General features: G+C 39.7%; 1 protein-coding gene across 3 annotated transcripts in view; it reads right to left on the bottom strand.

Annotated features, from left to right (window-relative positions):
* RFTN2 (raftlin family member 2) overlaps positions 1–20,021 on the bottom strand; it is a 61,961-nt gene extending 41,940 nt beyond the window's left edge. The window contains exons 1-4 of one of the 3 annotated variants that reach the window (XM_039495380.1): positions 19,773–20,021; positions 17,118–17,264; positions 8,370–8,553; positions 1,532–1,643 (exon numbers count right to left, since the gene is read on the bottom strand). In XM_039495380.1, coding sequence (XP_039351314.1) covers positions 1,532–1,643; positions 8,370–8,553; positions 17,118–17,264; positions 19,773–19,809 — 480 coding nt within the window. In that variant the 5' untranslated portion in view covers positions 19,810–20,021. Of the gene's footprint in view, positions 1–1,531; positions 1,644–8,369; positions 8,554–17,117; positions 17,265–17,690; positions 17,821–19,609; positions 19,714–19,772 lie in introns of those variants that run through there. The other 2 variants (XM_039495383.1, XM_039495382.1) reach the window with 2 other exon arrangements.
* Between the last annotated feature and the right edge of the window lie 244 nt (positions 20,022–20,265).

Raw genomic sequence — 20,265 nt, 5'->3', positions numbered from 1 at the left:
CCTGTATGTCACACATATTCCATAAATGAAGATGTTGATTTGCAAACAAATATATCCAAGACACAATGTACTTAAGGATTGTGGAGTTCTCAAGTTATATATTTTAAGGCAAATATCAGTTCGCTTGATTCTGCAAGCTCTCCATGCATTGAAGTCAATAGGAATTCTCCAAACAGGGTAGCTTCTATGATTTGCCCAAGAAATGTGTTCGAATACTAGCTAGTAATGACAACTTAAATGTATATAGCACCTTTCATGTAGAAGAATAACAACCATTTTATTACGTGTCTGTGAACTTCACAACCCACTAAAATGCAGCCACTTGGGATAAAAAATGGTATCCATTTTGCAACAGAACCAAAATTATCTTGAGGGCAGCAAGCAATGTTGGGGGAGATTTTTAAAAGTGTCTAAAGGATTTAGAAGCACAAGAGACATTCCCCCTCCAAATTACTACATTTTTAACTTTTTAAAATATTTAACCATGGGTTATTGACTAAACCATTTTTAAAAATACTGGAAAGATTTGAATTTAAGGATAACTTTTTTGACTAATAAAAATATTTCCCCTAATGCTTATACTTCAGATTTCCTTGTACAAGACTGAACAAATGCTTATTTTAAGTTTATTTATCATTTAATATATTTATTTAGTTATTAATGTATATCTGACTTACCAAAGCAAATTGGTATAAACATGAAACTGTCTCATTTTAAATTCAGATTACTTCACAGAGTACTTCTAATAGAGCCATCTACAATTTCTAAACAGATCTCTCAGCCACAACCTCAACAATCTTAAAATATTTTAAAGATGCTCTTCCTTTAAACTTTCCCTAGCAACTAATTTAGACACCTATATTACTATAATTTTTGTAATAACAAAACTTTCTTGTCTTCAACTTAGCAGAGGAAGTGAGAGACAAAGTTTATTAGAGTGGAAGTTTAATGTTCTTTAGTTTTGAAAAGATTTACTGCACAAGTAATCAAAGGTAAATACTTCTATAAAAGCAACACTTTTGCATGCCTATTGTAATTTACAGAATGAGATGAGACAATCTATTTGTCCTTGCTTAGAAAATCCATCTACAGATGTCAGTTTTATTTGAGTATATTACTTAACAAGGAACAAATAAATATGCATTTTCAGATTTTAATACAATATTACATCAAAATTATAGAAGGAGCTACTATATGTGCATATCCCTACAGAAAGGTTGGTTACTGTTGCCTAAAACATGAAAAATAACAAAATAAAGGTCAGAACCTGCTCCCACTGACATCAGTGGGAATCTCCGTTTGAGTTCAATGGGTTACAGACAGAGTGCTAAACAAAAACAGAAGTGCTGAAGGGGAAAAAGCAACACTTCCTTCTTACTTAAACAAGTGCCTTGGTAGTTTTTATAAGCCAGAAAACAAGGTTAAAATTTGCAAATTGAAAAATAATTCACCTGTAAATGTAAATACATATGCTACAGTTAAGAATATTGTGAGCAGAGAAGTTAAATTTTTTTTTCAAAAACTGCCATACCTTTTCTAACAATCCTTTCACTACCTCATTTGTCAGTGTTTCATACTTTAAAGGACATTCCTCAATCACAAGCCTGGGGTGTCTTTGTCTTCTGGGTGCTGTATGCTTTGGGCTGGAACACAGAAAGAAAGCAGACTTTGTCAGCAGCTTGCTGCTAACTTGCACAAAATGCTTGCATGTAGAATTCTTTTCTTTTTTGAAAAAAGTTATAAATGAAATCTTGGTAATACCTTTTTCACACTTCTGCTTAGAAGTGATCCTTCCCTACGTTTACACAAAATATCAGGTACTGTGTCTTATCGTGAAAGTACAAACAAAAGCTATAGTAAATGAGTATAAGTTTGTACCCATTTCTTGAAACATTAAAGTACTTTATTGAAAAGGCATTGTTTTCTTAGCAAATAAATCCCATGTGTTCTCAAATAATAGAAACATACAATGTTACAAACCTTAGCTTACACTATCAAATGTAAATAAATGTATGTGAATATACATAAAATGCTAATAGTTCTAGACAGTGTCATTTTAATCTCAAAAATATAGCCATGATTCTGGAGTTCTACATACACAGTACCCAGTTCAGATTTGTATGATATGACAATCATTTCCAAACACAATATTTTACAATTTACATCAAGTAATTACATGGTATAATCAGTGTTGTATAGTTATAAATTAAAGATCTCTTCTTAAAAAAGCATACATGGAGTGACTAAAATTACTTTAATAGAGAGATTTAGCTACACAGTATGTTTGTTATTCAGTTGCTTACTTGGAAAAATGTCTTTAAGAATTGCAATACAGTACATACATTGTCAATTTAAATTGTCAATATTTTCATTACACAAACACAGCTGTAGGAGATGTGTTCATGGGGATCCACAGCACAGAGTGTAAATACTGATTATTGTGGGGAGGTATCAGGTGGGGGTACCTTCTCCCCCAGGCCATCTTACTCAAACTCATGGATCCAGGTGGAGCATGCAAGAGCTTTTCAGGGATTTCAGGACAGGGGGAAGTATGCAGTAGAATCCCCATAGTGCAAGGATGTGGAGAAAGGAGTGTGGGGAGGGATTCTCTCTCTTACAATGGCAAGTATATGCTGCCATGGTCGGGCAGGGGCACTGTGATTTAGAGCAACTCCTGGTCCTCAGACGCCTGAAGAGGGAGGGTGCAAAAGCAGTATAAAGTTTTCTGTGCTGCATCTCTTAGAGGTACAGAATATCAGTCACAGTTTTCACTACTCTCTTCATCCTCTTTCCAGCTGTGTGAGAGTAAATTGGGTTGTTTCCTGACTTGTGTATCAGCAGAACTTTTAGCTAGATTGTAGAAACTTTGATTTAAGATGCTGTATAAGTCAGAATTAACCTAGCTTGGGCTATACCTGGAACCAGCTAGAGCGAATGGCCCAGGATAGAAGACTCTGGAGATCTGTGTTGTGCCCCATATGGGTGTTGGGGGATGATGATGAATGATGAATGAATGAATGATGATTATTAGATCCCAAGTTTAGTATGCATGGTTGATTATGAGAAAATGTATGATTTTATGAGTCAATTGAGCCAGTTTGGCCTGCAAGCATTGAGAGAAAATTGAACCCACAATATAATCTGACAGTGTCACATTTCAATGTAGAATCACATTGCAAATGAATTCACTCCAGGAGCTGATTGAAGGCAACTTACCAAAGAATGCCCACTACAGGCACATCTGTTTGCTCCTTAATAGCTAGAACAAACAGGAGAGTGACCAAATTGCAACCTTGTAACCGAAGGACTCCCTTTGTTTTAAGTTTAAGACAAGGCAGGAAGTATTCACTGTTGCTCTGTAAATCTAAGCATCCATGAATGAATGTGGGATTGAGGCAACTGGAAGAGAAGCTTGTAACTGGGTATTTTTAAGCTAGCGTGCCTTAATAGTTACTAATTGTTCCATAGAAGGCACACTACAGCTTTTTTCAGTTTGTTTTTGTTTAAATCAATACTTATAATGTATACTCACAAGGTAACTAATGTTTTGGGTTGGGTTAAACCCCGTTGAAACTGGTGGGTGTAACAGCTGCCACTCATTTGGGATAAATGTTAGAAACAATTATGTTTCTTTGTGGAACCAGACAGCTGAAACATCAGAGGCCTCTGCCCAAAACAAAGGCAAGGCTGCAGTAGAAGCTGAATCATGTGGCCCAAGCAGGTTCCACAGTGGTCTGATAAACTCAAAGGTGAATAGGGGGAGAGGGTTTAGAATGATGTGTTGGTGTGTGAGAGAGTCAGGAAAAACAGAGAAGCAGTAAAAAGTCAAACACAGCCGGAACAAGCATTGGGAATGTGGCTCTCAGAACAAGCCCACCGAGAGAGATTTTGGGCTACTTCTGTTTGGAGGTGGGATAGATGCACAGTAGCAGGGTCCACATGGCCACTTAGGGTGCAACAGGCTAGTGAGGGGTAGATTCACACCCTGTTTACTGCTAAGTGCTTCAATCGACAAGCCCATAGAGCAGTTTCAGGGCTGCTCTAAATTGCATCCAGGTGCTCACATCTCCACAGGACTATTATGGTGGCTGGGGATAGCAGGAGCACTGCAGCCCTGCCCCTTTTGCCCATCCTTACCTTCTACGTGTCTCTTATGCTGGGAATTGCAAAGTGGATGGTGTAGATCTTTGCCAGAGGCTGGTTATGCTGACTTTATGATCCCTTTGTGACAAGTACAAAAGGGCAGCAGAAAACCAGAGAATTTAGCAATAAATCTACAAATCAAAATCTATGCTCTGTGGTTTCCTGCCATTGATCTGCATAACAAAACCACCAAACAAATTGGCATGAGTAGTCTCTGTTCAAGAGAGGCACAGAACTGGAATATACAGAGGATTGAAGGTCAGAATGTAATGTATTGGTAGAGTTCTTAGGTAAATTTGCAGAGTTTGTGCCTGCCCTAGGCACTAATGAAATTCCATTGTTAACAAACAGCTTTAGGCATTTTAACATTCTATACATAAATATATCAGTTTTAAATTATTTACATAACCCCTAATTGCTACAGTGACAATGGAAATAACTCTGCTAACCATTCTATTGCACAGCCTATCATCCTTCTTTGAAATGAAGTGTGAGAACTTCATTTCAGCAGAGTCTATACACTGATGCTTTGCTAAGCAGACTTAAGTGCTTTATCCTGTGTAAAGACTGGGTAAAGAGCATAGTGGCCACAGGCTTATCCCCCTAGAACAGTGGTCGACCTGCCCCTTCCCCAAAGCCCCGCTCACTCCATCCCCCCACTCTGTCACTCGCTCTCCCCCACCCTCACTCACTTTCACCAGGCTGGGGCAGGGGGTTGGGCTTCAGGAGGGAATGTGGGCTCTGGGCTGGGGCCGAGGGGTTTGCAGTGTGGGAGGGGGCTCCGGGCTGAGCCTGGGGAAGGGGGTTGGGGTGCAGGAGGGGGTGAGGTGTGAAAGTTCTAAGAGGGAGTTTGGATGCAGGAGGGGGCTCCGGGCTGGGGCGGAGTGTTGGGGTGCAGGATGGGGTACAGGGTGCTGGCTCTGGGAGGGGGCTCAGGGCTGGGAGTTGGGGTGCAAGAGAGGGTATGGGGTGCTGGCTCCGGGAAGGGGCTCAGGGTTGGGGGTCAGGGTGTGGCCTCCCACCAGGCAGAACTTACCTCTGGCGGCTCCTGGTTGGTGGCGCAGCAAGGCTAAGGCAGGCTCTCTGCCAATGCACCCCTGCGGCATCTGGAGGGGAGTGGGGGGCACGTGGCTCTGTGCGCTGCCCCTCTCTGCAAGCACCGCCCCCACAGCTCTCCCAGCCAATGGGAGCTGCGGGGGCCGTGTTTGCAGGCAGGAGCAGTGCGTGGAGGGAGACCCCTGTCTCCCTGGCCGCAGGGTTGTGCTGGCTGCTTCCAGGAGGGGCGTGGAGCCGGGGTAGGCAGAGAAGTCTCCCTTAGTGGCAGTCACACTGCACCGCTGGAGATCACAGTCGACGGGGAGATCCTCTAGGATCGACCTGCTGGTGACCACTGCCCTAAAAGCTTATATGGAGTATCTTGCTTTCACAGCATTTAAGAAAAGGAATATACAATTCATGCTTTCAGGCATAAACCAACCAGTAGTTCAGTAGGGTAAAGAAGAAATTTCCTCTATTGTCAATTTATTTAGGGCCAGATTGAGTCTGGCTCTAATGCAACTATGCAGGAGAATAAGACTGCACTGCATAACTGTGCTGGGAATCCTTGGAACTTGGGTCCAGGGATGAAGGAGAGAACAAATGGTGTTCACTTGGTATCACTTCCCTACCCGCTCTAAGCAGGTGCACAAGAAGTGGGGCAGAAGGAGGGTAAGGAAAACTAAACCATAGAAGATTTCAAAACAGTCATGTAGGAGCTCAGGACACACGTAGTTCTCTCTGTGCAAGGCAGAATGAGATTGAGAAAAAGCTTGAGCTCACTTGGACTAGTACCTAAAAATACTGGAATTCCCCTGACCATTCTTACATTTTCAAGAGTGATGTAAATGAAAACTCATCAAGTAAGAGATTAAAAAACACTTTTTCAAAGTGGATGAAGTCAGAGTATGTTAACAAAAATTGTTCAGAAATGCTAAGAGTTCCCTTTCATCTAATCTTGAGGACACAGATTTAAGAGGTAAAGTATACGGCATGCACAAAGAATTGCTCTGCTTAGATTTGAGATAGAGAAAACAGGGAAAGCATACAAAGATGTTCATTTACAAAAACAATACATACAGCAACCCCTTTGTTTTTCTACCATTAAATATACATATTTGTGGAGGGAAACTGGCAAACTTGCAAAGAATGCAATTAGCGCTACAAAACATACACATATATCCTGGGTGAGTGGTCGAAACACCAGGCTATAGAGTCATTCTCATGCTTGTGTGTGCATTTGTGTGCTCCTGCTCGCTTGTCTCTCCCTGTTATTTAGGCTGGAGAGCATAAGCGTGAGTGACTCTGCAGCCTACTGGTTAGACCACTCATCCGCAATGTGGGGAAACCCGGGATCTAGTCCCCCTGATCCAGTGGGTCTTTCATTATTTATCCACAGTGCAACAGCTTTAATAGGAGAAAGGGAGAGACTCCCTACATCAGAATATCCCACAGACCACTGGTTAGAGCACTCATTCTGAGTGGCAGATCCCTGTTTAAACTGCTTCTCCCCCATAAGTGGAAGGGGGACTGGAGCAAGGGGTCTCCCACCTCCCAGGAGAGTACCCTAACCACTGGATTATATGTTACAAGGGTGCTCCTCCCTACCCACCCCCATATGATGCTGGCAGACCAGGTGCCAGCTCACACCAAGATCCCCATGCCTCAATTGAATACTGACACATACGTAGCTGGAATCAGTCTGGCTCACCTGTGTGTTAGTATTGTTAAAATAGGTATTAGAATTAAAAGAATGTGTTTAGTGCTTAGACTTTATGGAATGCTTGTAAGCTGCTGCGTGCATTAATCTCACTTAACATCTGTATCCCATATTATAAGATGATAATTGAGCATTTGTATTGTAAGCCTCTGTAACTGTGTACATCACTGGACAGGAGAGAGACATTAACTAGTGTGAAATGCTGGTGTCCCACTGAAGGTGTCGTGTCCTGCCCAGCGGGGAAGACCCATCAATACCAGACGAAGGATTGTGGAACATTAGACAATGAAACAATTTGTTGATTTCTCTCCCATAAAGATGAGTCATGCAAGTGAATTCCTCCCATCTGCTGAGTTTGCAGCTCAGAGCTCAAGCGGGGAAGGGAATAAAAACTCCTAACAAGAAGTTAGTTTAATTGTAGCTCTCTGCTGGACTTTGAGGGGTAAGGTTTTCTAGGCATAAGCAAGAGAACCCCAGTACTTAGCCTGGATTAGCCCTAAAGGACATATAGAGTTTGCTTCTATTATCTTATGACACTTAAGATTGTAACTCATTTTGTGTGTATGTCATCTGGTTTAGCCTTGTAAAGATCTCTCATTTCCTTTTCCTGTACAATAATCTTTAGACTGTTTATTATAGGACTGGCTACAAGCATTGTCTTTGGTGTGAGATCTAAGGTGCAATTGACTGCAGGTAAGTGACTTGTCCTTTGAGACTGGGAGCAACCTTAACATTGCTGTGATCCTTGGTGTAAAGGACCATCTATCAAAGGTAGACTTACCTGGGCAGCAAGACAGATCGGAGTACCCAAGGGGAATGTATGTGGCTCTATGTTAAAGCTGATATAGTACACTTGATAATTGGTTAGTGAAATCTAGTTATAGAAATCACAACCAATGCAGGGTCTGTGCCCTGCTTCTTGACAGTCTCCCCTGAGGTTGGGTACTTATGCTCTTGTGCCACTGCAGGACAGATTGACATCCATCTTCTTGCTAAAATGGCATAGGTGCCCTAAATCAAAAGACGTTTTCCTGACTTACAGAGATGTGCTTCCCTGTAGCCCAGTCTTAGGTGCTTATCTCTGTGAGAAGTAAGGCTTAGAACACACACCTCTGGTCAGCATTTCCCATTTGCTAGCTTATGCTGTTCCCTGCAGAGCCTGCTGGCCTTTGTGAATGGTATTCTAAGGTGCCTATCTCTCCCCATTCATGTACAGGAGCCTAGGTCCACAATTCAGACTTTGAATTGCAGTGATTTATTCAGGTGCCCAAAAGTTTGGCGTTGTGATGCACAACACCTAAATCCTTTTGAGCATTCAGACCTTGGTTCATCCTTGAAGGTGCTTTCTAATGTCCTGATTAGTATTAAAAGTTACATGTTGAAAAGCCATTTGCAAATTTTTAAAATATTAATGAAGTGATGTGTTCTATGTCATTTAATTCAAATAATTTTTCTCCTCTGCATATTTTACCTTAATTTGAGTCGTGATAGTACCACTCGATACAAATAACTTGCAGGAAAGTGCTTTCTTCGCCCAAAATGTAATGTAATAGGATGAATTGCTCCTACAACATATCCTTTGATGTAATATTCTTCCACTTTTGTTGCTATATCCAACACAGAACTGATCTTGATAACTTCTGGATTCGAGGACACTAAAGGAATTGAATGAATAGAAAACATGGATATTATGCACAAGTGTTACTCAGAATGCATGTGTTCATACATACAAATAAGCTACTTACCTATATCTTAATGTAGCACAAAAGATATATTAAAGCTATATTTCCCACTGTACAGATATACAAAATATAGCAGATGCATAGTTGATCAGGAATCATACAGGGATAGTAAAAACAATTATAAAATTATACATCTTACAAAATAGAAAGATCAGAGTAACTTTTAATCAGTTTGGCAACAATTTAATGATCTGTCTGGCTTTATTAATAGAGCGTAAGAGCTGTGTCTCTATCTATACCTCCAACAATCCTTCCTGATGAAAAAGAAGACGACAAAAAGGGAACAGAATAAAAACTCTTTCTAAATTGGGATTCAGGCCTTGTCTACATGGAAGAGTTGCAGTGGTTTAACTTGAATCAATTGTTAACCCAATTTGGTTAAAATAGTGCAAACCTGTGTGAACACTTTTATTTTGGTTTAAGAGTAACTTGTTCCTAATCAATTTAAGCTAAACTGAAATAAGTGTGGTTTAGAGCAAAATAAGTGTTCGTGTGGAGGTTTGTTCCAGTTTAACAAAACCAGTTTAAAAATCACACTTTTAGTTAAACAGAAAACTTTCCTTGTATAGACAAGGCCTCAGACACTAATAATATCCGTATCCCATCCCAAAATAAACCAAACAGTGTACAGCGAGGGCCCATACTATGCCATTAGTTTTTAGCAGAATTCCCCCGGTCACACTGCAGAGTTGTGCTCAAACTATGATGGCTCAATATAGTCACATTTTCCAGTTGAATTAGCAGAAACACAAACAAGTACTTTTGGAGGCACGTTTTACTTTGTGCTGGAGATGACCCACAGCTTTTGCACAGATAGAAATAATTGTTTCATGTTCACTAGTTCAAATACTCTTGCATAATAGGTTGATGGTCTAATTTTCAGAGGTGCTTAGTACTTGCTACTTCCATTGACTTAGGGTGACCAGACAGCAAGTGTGAAAAATTGGGACAGGGGGTGGGGGGTAATAGGAGCCTATATAAGAAAAAGACCCAAAAATCAGGACTGTCCCTATAAAATCAGAACATCTGGTCACCCTACTTGACTTCAGTTGGAGATGTGGGTGCTCAGCCTCTGAAAATCAAGCAGTGTTTACAGAAGGCAGAACCACTCTTCTCACTTACAGCCCCAGATACAGTTGTCAGTATCATGTTTTCTATCCCACTGCACAACTGTGGACTCTAGAGAGAAGTGTGTTTTGACTGGAATTTGACACTCTCCAACAGTAACACCTGCTGCAAGTCCTCTAGTTCATTTTAAAGTTCTTACAGTTTCTAGTTTTTTCACTATACGTTTGGTGGATGAAGAGAAGGAAGGGACAATGTTGTTCAATAGTATCAATGTGTGACTCAGATTGGAATTAAACACCAAAACCATGATGGTAGTTTTTAGATTTAAAAAGCACTTTTAAGTGCTGTTTTAAGATTTTCCTCTTTGTCTCTCCCTCTCAAAAGAAAAGTTCACTTTCCTTTGATTTTACATCAGCCTCTTTGATATAAAGGGGGAAAAGTATATAAATGCACAATGATAAAGACACCACTTTGAAAATGTATTCCTTATTCAATTCAGGTTTCCTATCTCCCTCTTCTTAATCACCTCCCCAGAAAAGAATCATAGAATCATAGAATCATAGAATCATAGAATTCAAGATCAGAAGGGACCATTATGATCATCTAGTCTGACCTCCTGCATGCAGATGCCAGCTCCATAATCCACCCACCCACCAGTGAACTACCCCCCCCCCTGAGGAGGAGGAAAAACCTCCAGGCCACAGCCAATCTTCCCAATCTTCCATTCCTGGAAATCCTTCAAATATACGTCCAACATGGCTCAGCCAAGACTCCAGACTCTCGCGCACAAACCTCCAGCCAAACCTCCTCTGGAGGCACATAATTGAACCCTTAACATAATTGACCTTGACTATCATACCATCCCATCCTATCATACCATCCCATCTTAAAGTCGTGGAGCTCCTTCTAAAGTCGTGGCCCTCTTCCCTCTTGTCCAGTATTGCACTCCCTGTTCCAGTATTAACCGTCCCTGATGAAACCTTCAATTTCAATTTCAAGCCTTATATCCGTGTTGACTGACAGTTTTAGCACTGAGCTGAAATCCGTGAGCTCCTTCCCCTGTTTCCTCCTTGATATATTTATCCTGGTATTTCTCCTCTATCTATATTTATAGATCCTATCTTATCCTTCTTTTCTCATCCTCTCTGGTCTCAACCTTCTTTTCCCATTCCATTCTCTCCTTTCATCTCTCCTTCCTTCTTTCTCTTCTCTGTCTTCTTCATCCTTCTTTCTGTTTTGTCTTTGTCCTTCTAAACAAAACATCACAAAAAAAAAACAACTGCACACACCCAAATGAGGTCTCACCAGCTTCTCTTATATCTACTATAGCTACACTCCCTATCCTACTAGACCACCTAGCTTTTACCTACCCACATGCAACCTACTCTTTACCTACTCATCTCACATACGCATGCTGGTCCATAGTCTCCTCCTTATCCAACCAGGACTCTAGGTCCTTCCTCCTCTCCTCTCTCTTCCTGGTAGCTTATAAGCTTAATTCTTAAGTTCTGCTTAGAAGTTAATATCCTACATCCCTATCACTTTCTCACTATTGAATTTCATCCTGTATTCAATTTCATCCTTTATCTAATACTCTAAATAGAATATCGAATATTCTCTTCAAACTCCTATCTCCCTCTCTAACTCTTGGTTTCCGCAAACTTTATAAATCCAACCCAAACTCCAATCCAGGTCAGCAATAAATAGAGAACTCCACTGAATAACCCTCGACAATAACCCCTCCCACCACTGGTAACCTCTAACCCCTATCCACCCTCTCTCCCCCTCCTGCCCCCTCCTTTTCCCTCTCTCCTTATTTTCTTCATGCTTTGCCCTCCCTCAACACTGCGTATTTTTTTTCCACTTAATTCTTCATGCGGTAATCATCCTTCGATCAACTCTTTAGTAAAATCTATGAGATCCAAGATCCATCCTTTTTCCTTGTCTCTAAAACTCTCAAAGAATGCAATCAAGTTGGTTTCAAAATGGTTACGTACTCTCTACCTTCCAGAATCCATTTTTGCATCCATCTTCTCTTTCTACATCTTCCATGCCACTTCAATAGGATTTTTCTTTTACTTTTTTTTTTGATACTTTTGAATAACTACTATTATATTTCTCTAGTCACTTTCTTTTTTCACAATCTTTTATATAGGGATTTATTATTTTAGTCAGTTAGCGGAATCCTTATATAATTTCTAATTTATTATTTCTTTATTATATAACGATATCGCTAATATCCTCTTATTATCTTTATCCTTCTAGGATTCTCTCTATATTCTACCCCATTTCCAGTGTCTTATCTACCTCTTTCATACATTCTTCTACCTCATGCCCTACCTCATATCTTCATTCCCCTCATTCCTCTATCACCATTCCCAGCCCTTCATTAGCCTCATTCTCCACTCCATTTAGCTTTCTAATCCCACCATTCTAAGTTCTTTTTAAGCTCCATATCTCCACTTTATTTTTTTTTGCCTATTTTTTTTCTCTTCTTTTTCTTTCCTCCCTTACTCCTTTTTTGCCTTTATATCCCACTCTATTGGTCTTAATCCTCTCCTTTTGCCCCCGCTTTCTCCCTCTCTCCATCTCAGGCACAGCTTCCTGTTTCTCTGCCCATCCTCTAAGTCTGACCTCTTGCTCCTAGGTTTCCTCCCTGTTCTCCTTCACTTCTTCTCTCCTTTCCTCTCTGACTGCCCTCTCTGCTTTCCCCCTCTATTCTTTCTTGCCTTCCCTCTCTCCTAATCCTTCTGTCTCCCTGCGCATGCCTCCCCTTTCAACTCCCCCTTAACCATCTAACAGTAGCTCCCCTAACTAGCCTAACCCCAGGCCTCCTGCAAGTATCCTTTTCTAAATCCTTAATCTCTTAGTCCCAATAAGTAGCAATTATTTTCCCTAAATTAGCCTCAATTAGCTCATGTCCTCTCATTGATTATTTCCTATCGTATCATCTCATTTTCCCCCTGGCTATCACTGAAAATGTACTCACAAATCATTCATTATGCCTCGCAATTCAAATCCTCAACAAGGTCCTCACAAGTCACCAAATTCAAACATAAACATATAATCCCTCGCTCGCCTAAACCATAAATTAGCACGGAATTCATTAGCTATCATCGCTATTACTCCTGCTTCTATTATTCCTAAAGTAAATAAGAAGCCAAGTTTCCCTATTTATATTAAGCTCATCCTATGTTAAAAAGTTCCCCTTTCCAAACAAGTCCTCTTAAAAACATTAAAGCTTTAGTAGATCATTCCCCCTAATTACTCCCCATTGTCCATTTCCACCTGTATTTGTGATATAGCGCCATAGTTACTTCATTTTTTCTATTGTCTATCCTCTCCAAGAGATGTGCTGTAGCACATTATACTCATGGCACCATGTCTTCTCCCCACATGTAAAGGGTCTGTCTAATGTACAAATCATAGTGTGCGCACTTATTTTCCATATCTCATGTAAACACACATGTAGAATATGCAACTGACCATGACACTTTCATTTAATCAGCCTTTTGGGATCTGGTGGTTAAGATTAAATTTGTGATGTCTAATCTTGGCTCTGCCACTGATCTGCAGTGTGGTCTGCAAAGTCTCAGCCTATCTGTGCCTGGTTCTCTTGTGTGAACTGGGGATGATATTGACATATGTATATCACAGGGTTTTTAAAGGACTAATTAGTTAATGTTTGTACAATACTTTGAAAAATTAAAGCACTGTGTAAATACTAAGTATTATTAAATCTTATCTTTGGGGAAAGCCTGATGCCTGTTGTGCCCTCTGCCACAGGAATCTTGCTTGCACAGGGCAGATTTCTGACAACAGCTGGACAACACACTGTGGGGAACATTCTTTTGCTCCTGTGGGCAGGAACAACATGCACCTCCACATATGCACTGATGGCAGAATGGGCACTAGCAGACACAAATCTAGATACTCCCACTAATACAAACTATGCTTCCCTTGGGGACACGATGCAAGGGCTGTTGTGTTATCTGGCTATACTTACAATTCACTATTGTACAGTGCAAATGCAACATTTCTTGCTAGTTGTGTAGAGGTGGGATGTAGGAAAAGAGGCTCATTTCAAATATCTTCTCCCCCCACCCTTTACATGCTAGATGACAGGATTTAGCCCTAAGTGAACAGAGCAATAAGATTCCTAACCATAGTTCCTTTAAGAACACTCTGCATAGTGAAGCCAATGGACATGTACAGGTTTACTGAAAACACATATCGTATAGCTTAGACTGCATGCCACAGCCAAAAAAGCAGGTATGTGTAAGACATGGCCCACTTCCCTCATGTTGCAAACTGTTGCAACTATTCTAAATTTTAAACAGAATTTCTATCTTGTTGTGTTCTCTCACAACAGCCAATCAAAACTGTTACAATAATATAACCCAGATGTTTGAAATGTAAAAAGTGATGGCAAATCAATTTTTATATACATTTGTGTTTATTCAAAGTGATAGGGCGCTTTTTATTGTTTGAAATTTCAGAAGGCTGATACGAAGAACATAGACACAGGTTTCCCCTTTCTACTAAAAGAAGAGATATGAAGGAGGCATAATGCACTATAGTGAGTGTGGGGAAAATTCTAGTGATCCCCACTTACATGTTTTAGTTGACCTTCCAAAATACTTTAGTCAAGCTGTTTATGTGAGACACACCTCATAGCTGCAGAGATAAAATTGGCACTAAGAAACAGACACTTAAAACCACAGTTGGGTAGATTCTCGACTCTATCCCACTCCCTTTATTCCACTCAAGTGGTGCAAAGTGAAGACCGATTGTAACTTCCTACCTAGGGAGTCTCCTGGTGTGGGGGAGCCTCCAGTGGGCATAGAGCCAAGTCTTAGGCCACCATCCCTGCAGCTAGGAAGGAGCATGTTAGGGACAAGAACGAGAAGCCAGATCACAATGTGCTCTAGCTCTGCTTAGCTGGTTGATAGTTCCTAGGCTGCTCTAACTGGTGTAAGGGCTTGATAGAGAATCAGTGTGTTTTAATAGTCTCTTTGATAAGCCCTTCATTCTGTTTCTTTGACCATAAACTTGTTGAGTTTAGACTCTGAACTAGCTTTAAATATAATACAACTGTGCTTGTTATACTTTCATCCCAATATACAATAATATATGTAAAGTGGGGATAGAAAGTCTGTAAAAATAAGATTTTAAAAAGTTTTTTTACTTGGGCCCAGATCAGGTACTTAGGTGTAAAAATTCACACAATGAGCAATACATGCTGGGCATGATCTTCTTTTTCCTCAACCAGTAGAAACTGAAAGTGCTATGAAGACAGCACTCAGTTCTCTGACAGCATGAGATTCATGTTGCTCAGAAGTGATACAAGCTGGTTGATCATAAACTATATTAACTGAGCTCTTAATAGATCTCCCTTTATCCCAAAGATACTGGTGCAACAAGAGGCAGGATGGAGCTGATAGTTTATATGAAGGAGAAAAGGTACAGGTTCTAAACAGGCCCTACAGTAAATTGGCCACTTCCTGTATTCCATGACCAAAACCAAAGTTCACTATAGTCTAGAATTTTCCTAGTAAAAGAGGGCGAGAGCAAGTGTGTACTGAGATACTGTGTGTGTGCATGTAAATCTAGCTCTGAAAGGCAGAGGTATATGAGAATATAAAATATATGCACACAGCTGACATTCTTTTTCACAGATAGGCCTACATTTTCAAACTTAGGTGCCTCAAGCTAGGCTCCTAAATCTATATTTAGGCAACTAACTAAAAGTGACCTGAATTTCAATGTTGTTGAGCACCCATAATTCCCAATGAAGTGAATGCAAGCTAGAGGTACTAGGCAGCACTGAATATCAAATAACTTTTAGTCAAGTGCCTAATATGGATTCATGAGTCTAACAATATGCACCATGGTTTGAAAATGTGGCCATAATTTTTTTGCAATGTGACACCAGTTATTACATATGATGATGCTAAAAGAGCCACCTCCCCGACCCACTCCTACTAAGTACATATTGAGTTTAACATTGAAAACAACTAACTTCTTTAAAACATATCCCTTCCACAGTGTTTTCATGAAATTTTATGTGCTTAAAAATATGATTTAGAATACAGTGAACTATTTAGGAACTCCAAACAAACTTCAGAGTCAAGAAAAGAAGTTTTATTATCCTACACATCCATAGCAATACAGCAGCAAGTAGTTAATTCATGTATTACACAACCCAGCTCTAGTCCTGGAGTATATTGTTACTACTACTTCTCAATACAAAGAAGTTTTGTTACCGGAACTGAACACGTGAATGAACAACTCCTCTTTCTAATTAAAAGCTAAAAATACTGTTGGTTGTCAGAACTATAATTTAGTACAACATTATGTTTTCTATTCATCAAGTCATGCCACTTAATCATCAACACTTCAATATGTATAAACATGAACATTAATGTAATCTGGCAGTTCAAATACCTAGTTCAATAGAGGTCAAACTTTTATATTTATTAAAATATTCCTGTACCAAGTCACATAACAGATAACATCACAATTTCCCCCCTTTTGACTCTTTCCACTTATCAGTGTATTTACTTTAAATCCCTGCCAACAAGAACATCTAGTAAACGGTTAGTTATAAAATGTGAGGTCCTACAAAGTAACTGCAGCAAAGAGCTGTCTTTTTTCAGAGGGCAGCCATCTGGGCTTGTTTATTTGTGTTTCAACTTTCTGGAACAGGGAATTACTCTGTTAGAGACAGGACACCCTGTAAATGGAAGTACCCCACAGAGTACTGTCTGCCTCTAACTGTACATTTTATTTCAGGCACAATTTTAAAAGACCTGTAAGCAGTTGTAAAGTAAGATGTAGAAAGAAGCATTTAAAAATAGGATCATTAATAACTAGTCTATAAGACTCTTACTAAAATATCTGCCATAAGGCTGAAAAAATGTTTTCTTATAGCCTCTTAGAAGCTATTTCCACATAAAGTAACAAGCTATGAGTATAGGTTTTTGGAAGCCGAATACATTTTAAAAAAGAGTTATTCATTTAGGGCGATTCCACCACTTCATGCTAAGTGTACTTACTTTTGTGACTAGCCACACTAAACTCATGTGAGTGTGTGTTAATCAAAGTCGATAAGGATGGCAGAATCCAGCTCACAGGAATCTAGGAAAATCTTTCAAGCAATCTTTGTCCAATTTCCTTAATAAGGACAACTGTGTAACTTTTTTTTGTTTAATATGTAAAAAGTTTCAACTTTAATTTTATCTGAGGACCTCATATTTAATATTTCCAAGTAAAAGGCTGGTATATTGATTACCTTTGATAAGGTAAATGAACTTCACTTTCTCTTATTTGAGTCAGAAGAAATAAAAATAGTAAAATGTAGTTCCTCCTTTTGCAAGAACTTATAAGATAAAATAGAAGAAAAATACCTTCTAAAGTAAAATCCAGCAATACATATTCATAAGCAGAGTCAGTCTTTGTTTCCACTTGTGGTCTCTTCAACGTAGAAAATATTTTTCCAGGGCTGCTATCATCTGGGTCTTCTAGCTTTCGTAGTCCGCACCCCATGGCAAGATCTGCAAAGAAAAAAATCGCAGGAAAGGGGGTGGGGAAAGCAGCAAGTTCTGTTACTCTGAAAAAAAGAAGTAACAAACTTCACTGCCTTGGATTTTGTTTACTAGTAGCCATAAATCCAAAGAGAAAAATTTCAGTTCCCAAGTTAGAAAGTGAAGGCATTTTCTATTGTTTTTTTCATATAAGCATTGCACCCATAATGACTTCAAGCTACTAACTCAGCAAGAGTGGGCTTGATTTTACAGAAACGTACAAGCTGCTACAACTTAGCAGAGATTTTCCATGCCACGTCAATTTACAGCCAGCCCCCCCATCAGCGTTCTGTTGCAGAGGACACCAATAGTGCTTTGTCTATCCCTCTTGGCTGACTGATAATGAGGCAAAAAAGAACTGAAATAATAAAGTTAGAGGGAAACATATATAATTACCTATTGTCAGAAGATCTATTCAGATGCAGTTGTAAATGAGAGGAAAAAGAGCAAGTCAGAATGAAAGAATGAGAAAAGAGAGTCTCAACATGGTCAGAGACGAAAATCATTTCCAGAAAGGAAGTCAGCTTCAAGAGGAAATTGCTTCTGGCATCTCAAAGGGGAGGAAAGTAAATGAAAAGCAGTTTAGACTCTATTTTAGATTTGAAAGTTTGGTTCCTATTTTCTTGCCACAGGAATTTTCTTTCAGATGGAAAAGCATACATGATCATGCTGTAATAAAGAATTTTCTTGGGAAGAAGAGTATATATGATTACAGTAAAAAATATTTTAAAAAATCCAGGTTAATAAGACAATTCAACTTTTGTTATATTTTATTTTAAAAGGTCATACTAAAATGCACCAAAGATGTTAAAACCAAAGAGACTGTTGTTTCAAGTTATGCAGTGTGAACAAAGTTCTGTGGCCATTTCCCTTCCATTCTCCAAGAACATTAAGTAGTTTAAGACTTTTCTTTCATCAGACTTACTACAGTGATTAGTACAGCAATGGATTTTCATCTTAGTAAAGAGATGGTTTTAAATCACATCACACAGCTCTATGAATTTGTAACATAACAGAGATTTTACAGTGGAGAAAATGGGATATGGTGTAGCAACAACATAGACAACAGTGACACAGTAGACCCAATTTTGTCTTCAGGTTCAGGAACAGAACTCACATTGAAATCACTGGTTCCAATTCTGCCCTAACATACAATCCAGTGCATGCAGTTGTACTAGGATGTACATCAGAGCAAAATAATAGTCAGTGATTTCAGTGGGAGACGCGCACATGAAACACAGTGGACAGAATTTGGATTAATGTGTGGTATTTTATTACATCAGGATAGCAGTTTGAAAAGGAGGGGTCTTTTGGAAAGGTCTTGTGTACTGTATTGTTTTAGCTTAGCCAGTTATGGTGAGACACAGATAGAAGGGAGTTTGATTTTGCTGTCATTTTGCATACAGTGTCCTAACTAGAGCTGGACAACTAATTGATTTTTTTTTGGCAATTCAAAAAAAATAGGAGGAAAAAATTGGTTCAGGTCAGGTTGAACCAAACCCAACATTTTCTTAAATTTTCAATGAATCAAAAAAGTCAGAAAATTTTGTTTTGGATTGTCAGAGAAAGAAAAGAGCGTGAGAATGACCTGCTAGTCTAGTAGTTAGGACATTCACTGGGGAAGGGATGGAGGGAGATGCTTGGGTTCTAGTCTCTCCTGCACTGAACACTGAAGTATGTAGACCCACCCCAGAATATCCTTTAATCTGGGGATTAGGGCTTTCACCTGGCAGGAGGGCGACCTGGGTTCAAGTCTCTGCTCCAGAATGGGGATTCAAACCTAGATCATCTCCCCTGTCCCACATGAATGCCCTAACCACTGGGGTAAAGGTTATGAGGGGGCAGCTCCTCCTCCTGTGGTTTTGGTGTGTGAATATAACCCCAAAATCAGAACAAGATGTTTATTTATCAATTAACCGTTCTGACATTTCTAAAATCTTGTGCATTTTTTTTGTTTTGACCAGAAAAATTCACTGAAATCAACATGAATTTGTGAAATGTTTTGGTTGACCTAAATCTGCATTTTTGATCAAAGAAAGGTTTTGCCAAAAAAATTCACCCAGTTTTAGTCCTAACCTCTCTTTGGCTGCCTACCAAAATCTAATGCATTAAATTCATAGTTTCATGTTCTCTGATTTTACTCCTGTTCCACTGTAGTGTATATAATGTTAATACATAGTTTGTGCTTTCATTTAAGAAGTTTACCAGTAATTAGTCCAAAAAAGCCATATTCTGTGCATGCAGTGTGCTTCATGGCTCCTTTGCATCAATTAAGCCAAGGGTGGAACCAAAGATTTCTGAGATTCAGAACATACCTCAAATACTGTATCAGAAGACCTAGACACTGTTTTGGATCAGACTTCTTTCTCTGACTTGCACGACTACTCCTTTCAGAAGAGACTCAACTGGTTGGAGCTAAGTGAGTCCATAAGGGGTCTTTGAGGAGGAGGATGACCTCAACCAATCTATCGTACTTACTCCAAGCAGAGGGGCAAAAGCAATACTGGCCATCCATCGTTGAGAATGTCTTCACACAGACATTTTAAATCACTGGTGGGCGGATGTGCATCCAGTGTCAGTGGTCTTGGCACCTTTTTAGACTACTTCTTCCCACTGGAACTGGTGGTATGGTACTTGGATTCTGGGGCAATTGCTGATGTTAGTCTCAACTCCAGTTTAGAGGATTTCTCTCTCTTTGGGATCAGATGCAAACTTCATGGATTGTTGTTACACACACTGGGGGTGTAGGTGGTGTGACCTAGTTGTTGGAACAGGAGTTGTGCCTACTGGTCACAGCAGAGCTGGAAAGCAGAACCAGAGTTGGGGAGTCAGGAGACAAGCCACTGCTTGGAGTCAGGAATCAGATGTCAGTTCAGAACCAGAGTTGTGCTCAGAACCAGGAGTCAGGATGTGCAGAGCAAGGTAGAGACTAGGGATGCAGCAGGAACAGGTGCAGGTTGAAGCAAAGATC

The sequence above is a fragment of the Mauremys reevesii genome, linkage group 11, assembly GCF_016161935.1.
Source record: "Mauremys reevesii isolate NIE-2019 linkage group 11, ASM1616193v1, whole genome shotgun sequence".
Lineage (NCBI taxonomy): Eukaryota > Metazoa > Chordata > Testudines > Geoemydidae > Mauremys > Mauremys reevesii.
This window is presented reverse-complemented; position numbering and strand designations above follow the sequence as displayed.